Source organism: Epinephelus moara, chromosome 20 (assembly GCF_006386435.1).
Source record: "Epinephelus moara isolate mb chromosome 20, YSFRI_EMoa_1.0, whole genome shotgun sequence".
Classification (NCBI taxonomy): Eukaryota; Metazoa; Chordata; class Actinopteri; order Perciformes; family Serranidae; genus Epinephelus; species Epinephelus moara.
Window position 1 is genome coordinate 8,328,971 of NC_065525.1, and position 11,188 is coordinate 8,340,158.

At 41.2% G+C, this 11,188-nt stretch overlaps 1 protein-coding gene across 2 annotated transcripts in view; it reads right to left on the reverse strand.

Annotated features, from left to right (window-relative positions):
* Positions 1-334: 334 nt before the first annotated feature.
* Positions 335-11,188, reverse strand: part of tat (tyrosine aminotransferase) — a 17,282-nt gene continuing 6,428 nt past the window's right edge. The window contains exons 6-13 of one of the 2 annotated variants that reach the window (XR_007571838.1): positions 7,827-7,965; positions 7,641-7,693; positions 3,049-3,201; positions 2,808-2,936; positions 1,569-1,652; positions 1,287-1,385; positions 802-1,158; positions 335-767 (exon numbers count right to left, since the gene is read on the reverse strand). Coding sequence is in view for 1 of the 2 variants with exons in the window: in XM_050073508.1 (XP_049929465.1) it covers positions 1,018-1,158; positions 1,287-1,385; positions 1,569-1,652; positions 2,808-2,936; positions 3,049-3,201; positions 7,641-7,693; positions 7,827-7,965 (798 nt within the window). In the remaining variant the exon portion in view is untranslated. Of the gene's footprint in view, positions 1,159-1,286; positions 1,386-1,568; positions 1,653-2,807; positions 2,937-3,048; positions 3,202-7,640; positions 7,694-7,826; positions 7,966-11,188 lie in introns of both variants that reach the window. The other variant, XM_050073508.1, reaches the window with a different exon arrangement.

The following is an 11,188-nucleotide window of genomic DNA, read 5'->3' on the forward strand; positions in this document are numbered from 1 at the left end:
AACACGTCGGATGACGCTTCTGAGGAAGACTGGAGTCTCAGTCGAAACTGTCAAGCAGGTAAAACACACCTCCTTACATCTTGTCTGTCTGAATATAAGAAAACCTTAAAATATACATTTGTGATCAGTGATGTAAAGTGGACATCGTAGCATTTTCAAGTTTAAAGAAAAATTCAGCCCGTGTATCATTTTCTTGTAAATGTCTTATTTTGTGATGGGGGTTCTATTAGGCTGCTCATTTCCTTACTGATCAGAATCCATCCTATAATACACAGAACAGTCTTTTTCATGGGCTGTGTGGGTGTTTTGTGTGCAAAAGACTTTGATCTGAGAGTCATGTCAACATGCTTTTATTAGGCAAGCATTAACAAAACGACTGAACAAACTTTAGCGTCTGTAAAAATATATATATGTAATTCAATATGGCACACAATTAACATATAAACAACATACAAGGAATGTTGTGAAATAAAGAGCATGCCAATGCAGTCTAAAACTACACTGAGTTATTTTCTAGCACAAGCAAAGTAGAAGATATCAATACATAAAGTTTAGAAAAATGGATTATCAAATAAATGATCACTTCGCTAATTGTGACAGCAAAGAAGCCAGCCGGTGTGCACAGAGTGTACGTTTTACAATCCTGTGGTTAATATCAAAGAGGTTACATTACAAAGGCATACAAAGCATTTCACAAATTATATAAATACACAAAGTACACAAGAAGAGGTTAATATAAGTTGTATAAAATATAAATATCAGGTCTGCTCATTTCAAACGGTTTACATCGAAAATTACAACATCAGTGGACCATAAGATATGTTGCTCTCCTAGTTTTTTGTTGCCACAGCGATGATGAAATATTAACACCGTTTTTGACATCAGATTTCTACATCTCTAACTTCATAACACAATGGAATAAAATTTCAAAGCTGATTCCTGCTCAGTATCTGTGACTAGAGGACAGTTCTTCTATTGTCGAGGCTCATGTCTTACGGCTGGTCCAGCTCTGTTGCATCACTGGTCCAGATCATTGCTGTCACTGCTGCGGGGCCGATAGTGGCGCTGGCAGAACTCTCTGATCCGACCACAAGCCTCCACCATCATCTCCTCCGGCACCGTCACCACAATGCGAAAGAAGTTGGGATACTCAAAGGCCTGGAAGAGGACAGAACATGGATACTGTCAGAACTGAAAGGATCACACGCATTCCTTAAATCTCATTCCAAATGTAAGTGTGTAGATGGACATAGGGACAAAAGGATAAATAGACAATGGTGTCTTACCGTGGCAGGCAGACAGAAGACAGACTGCTCAGTCACCAGCCGCTCAGTGAATTCCACATCATCCTTAAAATCTGGAAAGTGAGCCATTTCAATCCCCACCTGGAAAAAATGTGCACAAACACACACATTTCCGATTTTAAGAAAATTATATTCATATTTAAACCTCCTTTAATATAATATAATACTGTAGAATGAGGATTCACATGCATGGGTCAAAAAATATAATTATGCACATACATATATTCCTAAATAGCATACACCACACACACTTTTAGTACTGACCATGAGGTACATGGCTCCTGAGGGCATGACAGGGTTCAGGCCAGGGACGGTGCACAGCTCATTAAAACAAATCTCAGAGTTGGTCTGAGGAAGCAAAACATAAACCATCCAATCAGTCTCATATACATATTATCATGATACATAATACTGGAAGTCCAAATAATATCAATAAAACAGGTAAAAAAACATTTCAAAAAAGACATAGTAGAAGAGAGCTGACAACTCGTTCTCATCCCAACTCGTCAAATATCGCCGCTTTGTCAGTGGACTTCCACATCTACATATGATGTGCTCGGTACCCTCTTTTGTCTATTGTTGCGGTACTAGGACGCAATTTCAATTTACGCTTGTTACACGCATTGTGTCTTCTCAAAATACACTATTGCTTTTACAGAAAAAAAGTACAATTTTTGCACATTAGATACATAGAGAAAAATAAACTTATACAGAAAAAACATCATGGTTTAGTTCAACATTTACACAGGAAGCGAACAGCGGGCTCCAAGGTGAGAGTCTAGTAAAAGCCCGAGCTTTGATGGACCATCCACCCCCTGGTTTATCTGCCCTATAGGAACTTTCCAGCTCCTTATATTACATTGTTACCAGCCTGACAGTGTATATCATACCACTGTACAAGGTGTCTTTTTGCATCGGTTTCTGACACCAAAATCACTATTTGAGGAGTTGGGAATGAGAACGGGCTGGAACTAAAGACATGTAATGATGACTTTTTAACAACTCATTAAGTGGTGGTGGACAAGAAATGTGTAATATTATGTGCTTACAACATAGGGAAAGAAAAACACTTGATTAGGTTTAGAGAACAAAAACATAATAATTTAGGAAAAGATTTTAGTTTAGCTTAAAATACTTACATACTGCACGTAAGTGATGTAAACTTACATACATTGCACAGTTAGGTAAAATGCCTACGTTAAGTACTCTGTATAATAATGTAAAGTCCATAAATTCATGCAACCACACTGACTTTTGGTTTCACACGGGACACAAACAGCTTTCTCATGGTTCAAAGTCCGTGTCCACCAACAACAAAGACTTTCTCACTCTTTTTCTTAATTTATGTGTCCACCACATCAAGAGAGCCTCATTAACTTCGCATCTGTATTGTTTCTGTGTTGCCAGCACATAATATTAACACACACAAGTCCCACTAACATGTGACATGGTAAGAAGACATATTCTATATAGAATGACATAACAAATTATTCCCCTGTTTACCTTCAGGAAGCCGATGGTGTTGTTGTAGAAGCTTTGAGGTGTGTTGTTGAGGATGCTCTCCAGGGCGCCCTGGACGATACTGCAGGCTCCCAGAATACGTTGAGTGAGTTTGACCAGACCCTCTCGGATCTACGGAGGAGACATACTGCATGTGTTAATTAGGTAAATGTAACAGTAATCTACTGGAGTCTTCTTGTTCGCTCACTGCTGAAAGAAGAATGTAGAAATGAAGCCTACATACCTTGGATCCAAATATATTATTCCTGTCATGGATGAGGATCCATCCCAACCTCCAACCAGGGACCAGCCAGCGCTTAGCCAAGCCGCCACAGGAAAGGATGGGAACGTCACTGCTGAGAGATGCCATGGAGGGACAACTGCAGCCAGGGAAAACCTGAGGACACATGCAGGTACAAAATGGAATGCGTTAAGACAGCAAAATTTTAGTTTATGCTGCCGTCAAATGGAACTCCTTTTCTCTGTTTTTTATTGTCCTCGAAACAACTATCTCCTCCTCTCTGACATGAGAAAGAAAGTGTCTGCGATAGAAAGTGCTCTAACCTTTTCTATATTTGTGTGGTACAGTTACTCCACAGTTCAGCAGAGGAAACAGCTGGACAGAATTGTTTCCCCTGCCTCAGAAATCATCAGCTTATCTTTGATGTGGGTGTCATAAACTGCCAAAGATCTTGATCCTTTGCAGCTTTCGGAGTTGTGTTTAAGGCCAAAAATCACTCTCATGTTATTTCTGTTTTGGTCTCTACCAACTCCTGAGAAACAATATCTGGCTTTTTAGCAACTAAATGCTCCATTATGTTCACCAGCTAGTTGCTTACTTTGTCTGCTGTTTGGTGCTCGGCCTGCTACAGCTGGAAATGAGATTGTTAAGAGTGGCAAGAGTGAGCCAAATCAGTGATGTTGTTGACTAAACCAATAAACTGAACTGAAATATGCTGAAACAATGCATTAAACTGAGGGAGAATGCAGAGTGAGGCTGTGATTTGTCACAACTAGTAACCGTTTTCACATTACACATAGTCATTAGTCTTACTGCTAATATAAAAGTATTGAAAGCTGGTACAGCACTCTAACAAATAGCATGCCTCGAACTTTTTAAGTATCTTAGCTTCAAAACAAGCATGGAATGCAAATTAGCTGTATTACTTTTGAAAAAATACCCCAAGTACAATAATAATAATAAATTCATTAATCAGAAATATTAAGTATAATTTTATTTTATTATAAAGAATACTTATTTTGTGTTATTTTAATGCAATTATATAACATTTATTGTGGAGATGAGGGAGAAACCAAAGGAAGAATAAGAGGAGAGAGAGGCCATTGGGAAAGGGAGAGTGTACAGTAACCACAGTCAGCAATGCTCCCACAGAAAGCTGGTTCTCATTAAACATTATCAGTGGCGCCCAGCGGGGAACTGCCCCACGTCCTATTGGCCAGACTGCTATGAGTGACATAACAGCATTGCATGAAATGTGCCGGCATAGCTCTCTGCAATTTTGGGTTTGTGTCTGAGCTCAGATCCCCTGCTAACCCTAACCCACATCACTTGATGTGAGAAAACATGGAGCAATTACCAACTACATCGGCATTCACTACTGGTTATTTAGAATTGTATGAATTAAAAGTGTGAAAAAAAGAAAACCGACATGTGTCAGAGCATAATTCACTGCTGAGGGCCTTGTGCAGGAGCGATCAGGGGGTATAATGCCCCACTGTCTGAACCTACCTTGGCTGGTGCTGTTAAAAGACACCTTGACCCCTTCCCCCCTAAATACTCAGGCCATAAAGAAAAGGCCTCACCAACACACCCCCAACTTGCTCTCCACCCACCACACGCCCCCATTCCTCTACTATTCCTGCTGCGCCAAATCCTGACAATCTGCATTAATTGCAAACACATGCTGCCAAAAAAGTGCAAAGTCATTCTGGTCTGCTCGGGTTCAATGTGAAGTGTTCAGATGGTGGGGATGCACTCAGTAACCTCGACTCTAAATGTTTCCTCTCACGACATATTTTAAAAGCATAAATACAAGCCTCCAAAAAGCATTCTTTGTGCGACTGGTGAAAAGGCACATTTCCCTTTTTTTTTTTTTGTATCTGCGAGAGAAAGCTTCTTTTCTGGTATCCAGCTGTACTCTCTTCAGCTCCATCTGTGACCTGATCTGTTGTCTTCGCTCTGAAACTGCAACATCCTGCGTGCACTCAGTGCAGATGGCTGACACACAGACTGTTTTCATAAACCTCATACTTTAATAAATGAACAAACCAAACCTCTATTTGTCTATTTGTCCTTTTTAATATCACACCACTAATAATTTCTTCAAGGGTAGCATCAACATTAATGTGATATGCTATATAACACTGACTTGTAAAAGAACAAAGCTGAATAAAGACCAAAAACTGAAACAGGTGATATTCAGTGAATCAAAGGCTAAAAGATACGTTTATACACCACCAATGATTTGTATTTATCCCCTTATCTGAATATTTCCTGAGTGGAAAATTACTGGAATACACTCCACTTTTTTTATTGAGCAGCATTCAGTTGTACGTGTGTGTGTGTGTGTGTGTGTGTGTGTGTGTGTGTGTGTGTGTGTGTGCGCAGGAGTCTACGTGTATAGCTGTGTACATGTTTGCATGACCTTCAACTACAATTTGACCGGTACAAACTTTTCAAGGCTGACACTGATGTAAATGCTTTGGACTGAATGTGCCGAGAATGTTGTTTTCTCGCAGTCAACATTCAAATTTGGTCATTTGCCTGTTTAAAGGGTGAGCTCGAGCACTGTCTGTCTCTTTGATTTCTGCCTCAACCCCAGTGCATTGGAGATGATTCAGATATCATCTAAGGGGCTTACAGCATTGTGTCCAGTGTCAGATAAAGCTGCTTTTAGCCAGCACTGCAAGTTATACAGAGTTAAGATGGATTCAAGCTGCAGAAAAAATTAATTACAGACAGTGGTGTTTCCAGAGATTTTACACAGGGGTGGTCTGATGGGACCACTGACAATTTTGGGGTGGCACACCAACACCAAAAGCCATAACTGCATTTCAGGAATTCTAATATGCTGTTGAAGTACATTTGCTAGTTAAAAGCTATGTCATTATGGAGAGTTTGGTTTTTTTTATTTTGCAGTTAATGTTACTAATTATGTGATGTACATCGACTCATACAGACACAGTTAACATTTTGAGTTCCACAACAATCCTGTTTTAATGTGTTATGTATCTGTTTATACATGTGTTAGATAATTCATTGCTCTTCAGATAGACTGATTGTCCTTTTCCCATTCCCAACAAGCTATGCCGACATGGTTGGTACCAATGGATGGCTTAGGTCTGGGGTCTTCAATGTTTCTGGGCCAAGAACACCTTAGCTGAAAGAGAAACGGAGCAGGGACCCCCTCCTACACATGCAGTAACTCTGAGGACCCCCTAGGGGTCACGGACCTCCTGTTGAAGACCCATGCCTTAGGTTGCCTTCACTATCTTGCTTAAAATATGAGCACAGCCTCTTAAAGACAGTAATATCAGCCTCCAATTATTTTCGCCTAGGGGAGCCTCTGGGAAGCCCAGCTATTGTGTCGAGAAGGCCATGGGCCCCCCTTTGGGGTGCCACTGATCAGAGAGGAGGTACAGTTGCAAAAAAGTCAATAGAAAGATGTGACTGAATGCAAACAGACATGAATTTGCTCTTGACTGCTTGAATCGAGGTTCTGTTAGGACATGACTACATGAGCTGATAATATGTAACCTTAAGTTTGAAAATTGACCTCCACTACAGCTAAATCTAATGTCTGTAATGTCATTAGCCTTTTGGACTGAATAAATGGCAAAAACACTCCAGCAGTCAAACTCCACACAAAAAATCAATCTGAATGTACCCCATTGTTTCTTAGAAAGAAATGCTGCTGCTGTATAGACAGGTTCATTATTATTATTGTGTCACTAGGGCAACAGTTTTGGTTCCTTTTTACTTAATGTCAGCTACCACGTAAATTATACAAGAAGGGCAAGACATGGCAGTGTCCAAATTTTGCATCTGTCCAGAGTTTGGTGTCATTTCTACTGGAGTCAATAACCCATTATAACTTTGCTGTTTCACCATGCAAAATTTGAACGCTGTCACTGACATCACGTCCTTTCCTTCTTCTATAGTTTTCTTTGTCAGCTACTGCATTAACAAATTAGGGATACACTGATCGAACTTTGTCTCTCCGCCTACCAACCCTGATACCTCAACTAACAATATCTACCTCGAAGAACAAGATAGTAGTGTGCTCGTGGACCGTCTTAATCATAAGATATTCAAGAAAAAACGCAGGTGCTCTAACAATATCTACCATCAAGTGCCATACCTTTGTCAATTCTCTCTTTTCTCCAAATGTAAAATATGTGATTCTCCCTGCATGGAAGTCATCAAGATTTATTTTGTAAAGTAACCTAAAAATTGAGTTTTTACAACAAAAAGTTGTAATGCCATGTGACAAAGTTCTAATATGTTAAAAAATAAAGTTGGAATATATCAAAGAGAAGTCATGATATTATGAAAGTAAAATACTCAGTTGTAAGTTGCCCTTGCTGACCTCCATGACCCCTGCTCATCCACCCTACCCGCCTTACTGGTTGCTGCTTCCAGGTCTCATTCACAGCACATGGCCCCTAATCCCCCCTGTGCTGATGTGGGGTTGTCCAACCATCATTCAGAGCCAGGGCAAATACCACCAAATGAAACACAACCTTTTCTCTCACTGTGGTGAAAAATGTGCCTCGCTGGTGTTACAGTGGGCCAAGCCCTGGGTTTGTACTCACCATATCACTGTAGATCTCATCAGCCAGAATGGGAACGCAGTGTCTGGAGGCCACTGAGAAGGACAAGAATTATTTCATTATTTATGTGATAGTCCAAATGTTCGCCTCTGACTTCAACAAATTCAAAGCCTTTGAGTATTTCTAACTGTTTTTCCTAAAGCAGAGCAGGGCAGAACTGCAGCTAACCTTTGAGGATTTTCTGTAAGTGTTCCTTGCTGAAGACAGAGCCACACGGGTTGGATGGATTCGTAACAATCAGACAAGATGTCCTCTCGTCAATCAGGCTCTCCATGTGTTGCAGGTCAACTTCCCATGACTTCTCTGGCTGCAAATCAAAGATATATGTCAGGGTTAGGGCCATAGACTGTGTATAACGATGGACAGTATAACAGTTGCCAGCTTCAATCACCCACTGGTGGCTCGCTGCAGTGTAGGTCATAAACCCCGACCCCTCCATGTTAGCAGACGGGAAATCAAACGAAAAGATCAAAGTTCACATCAAGTAATTTTTTTCCCCAGTTTTTTTCTGTCATTTTACATTGTTCTTATCATGTTCAAGTGTTGCGAAGTTTGTTTTTAATTAGTTATTTAATTTAAAAAAGGGAGTTTGACGTCATGATTGACAGCTATGTGTGCTGATATGCTCATGATCAACGCCGCTGCCCGCGATTGGTCAGACGGGTGTATGGACAGGAATTTGATACAGTGGAGATTGCTACTGCACACACACTGGCTTCAAATGATCACCAGCGCACAATGGCAGCAGCTGTATCCTGGATATGTTGAGACATGTATAGCTGCAGACACATTCCGTTTGTAGCGTACACAACACACCCTGACAGACCGCACTCACCTCTAGTAGAACACAAGCCCATCAACACAGTAGTATCATACCAAGTTATCTGAAACCTGCTACTACACGATGTTGGAATGAATAAATAGGGCCAAAAGTAGCAATAATCCACATCAATTGACTGTTCACTAAGCCCCGCCCCTTTGTAATGGTCCATCAAGCTGTCGGAGATAGCAAGGAGCCCACAGTGTAACAACTGCACTCTCTAAGGAAATACCAAAGTTTTGGGAAAACGAAAAAGCGATTTTAGAGAAAAGCTGACAGAAGAGTCTACAATATGCGCTTAATGGATATATCCAAGATGTCAAACTGACTCAGCAGCAAAAACAGATTGAACAGATACAGATAGTAAGAAGCTAAAGCCAAACTACTGGCTACAGACCACAGTGTAAACATGAACCATCAAATCACTGGTGATCGAGACAGAAGACAATGAATATAGAGGGAAACTTCGCTGGACCTCTGCCGCCGGACCTCCTCCAGTGGACAGGTGGAGAGTTCTGGGGAAAGCCAAACAGTGTTCATCTGCACAAACTGTGATGACTCACAGCTGGTTTGATATCGGCAAATTTTCCCTGTTTCCCTTCACTGGTTCCTGTTAATCAGGTTAGGCCTCTTTTCACTATTATAGACATTAAAAGCAAAAGTAGCATGTGTAAGCTAGCTAGCTAAGGCTACACTTTTCAGGGTTTGTTTTTTGTTTTGAAATGGGGAGGAAATGTGTATCACCTTCCAGCCTCTCTGGGTAATGAGTGTCATTAATACACATGTATGGAGCTTTATCCCTATCTTTATTCAAGAGAGTGGTCTATCAGTTTGAGAGCATTATTTATTGATTTCACGTTCAAAAACCCTGCCCTCGCACTTAAATAGCCTCTGCTTGCGCTTGGATCTACTCTGTTTCTGCTCAAACTGTGTGCTCACACTCAGATACCATGTTGCTTGCACTCAGATACCATGTTGCACGCACTCAGATACCATGTTGCACGCATTCAGATACCATGTTGCTCGCACTCAGATACCATGTTGCACGCACTCAGATACCATTTGCTTGCACAGATTTCCTGCTCGAGCTTCGGCTTTTCTCCTCGCGCTCAAACTGTTTCTGTGCACTTGTGGAATTTCTGCTCTCAGATTTCTGCCCTGCGCTTGGATTTTTTTGTGTAACAACCCTGTCAAAATCCCCCAACCAATAGAATGCCAGATTTACTGTTGACCAATGAAATGATCCCTGCCTCCTTATGGGCGCGCTCGCCTTAGTTTTAGAGCGTCCCGGCCGGGCGGGTACTCTTTAACCGGGTTCATCCACTCCCACCCTCCAGGGAAAGCCCTGTAAATTAAATGTTCTTCTCTTGCTTTTTTTTTTACCACTTTTGGAATAAAGGGACTGTTAATTTACACACGTGCGCCATATATATATGATATCTTTAAATTTAATACTCTTTTGTCCCAGCTCGTCAAACGTCTCTGTTACGACGAATTTCATCTCGGCGGTGTTTGTGTGGAACTGAGCTCTCGGGACACAGTATCTCATCGCAGTTGGTTTCAGGTAACGTTAAGCTAACCGAAATAAATTGGCAGATAATAGCTTTGTTCTTTATTCTGTGACCGTTAAAAGAGGTTCCTGGTGAGTGGTGAGGCACGACTGGGTGTAGTCTATATAGTACAGGTCCTCCACCAGCTAACGTTATCTTTCGTTAGCTGATAGCTAGTTTAGCTCATGCTAGCTAACAGGCTACAACTGCTACATTTTATTTTCTCTAGCTGACGTTATCTGCTCATCTGGTTATCGTGAGCACTCGTTTTGGGTTAAAGTGGAAGTGCCTGGAGCTGCCACCCGTGGTCCCGGGCAGGGCTCGAGACTTGGGATCCACTCACCTATGGTCCCGCCCGAGCCTGACCTCCACGGCCTGGACGGGTGCTCAAGTGTGGGTCAGAGGAACGGAGAGGACCACGGAGGTGAAATAGTGAAGTTTAAGGATGCCTTCGGTATGTTGTTAATGTGATTTTATGGGCAATTTATCAGTCGAAGTCTCCTCCTCTGCAAAGCAAACCGCCCCGGTGGCTACGGGTAATAGCGCAGTTTTGAAACCACAACACTGTTTTTCCGAGATGGACTGATTGTTGAGCTGCTGTTAACAGTTAATGGAGTTAACGCCGGATCCCGTTATTTAACCGTTTCAACAATAAATTAAGCAGAGTGACGGACCCAAAACCTTCAATCTGGCGAAAATACAGCTGAAATGCTAACAAAAAAATAAATAAATACAGTGGTGAAGTTGGGATTTTTTTTTTTTTTTTTTTTTTTAAGTTATGTGCTCATGTCTTTTCTGTGTCTTGCAGGCTGCCAGGAGAAGCGGACTGGCCACCAGATATTGTTTGTGGAAATTTTAAAAATAAAGTTTGTCAAATTGACTTTTGTCTCTAAATTGTGCACACTTACACGAAATAGGGAAACAGTCAAGCTAGTTTTGAATGTTAGCATTTCTCACATTGAATGGTGAAATATTTGTAGTTTGAAAAATCCGATCTAAATGAATAATGGTCGTAGTTAACGAAGCATATGAACACGTTTGAACGTGGCGTGGTGGTCATTTTCGATTAAAGGCCGACGTCTCAGCGACGTCTTGGCAATGAGCAAACGTTCTCCCTGCTATGTGTTAACGATCTAAACTTGATACATCGGGCCGACATC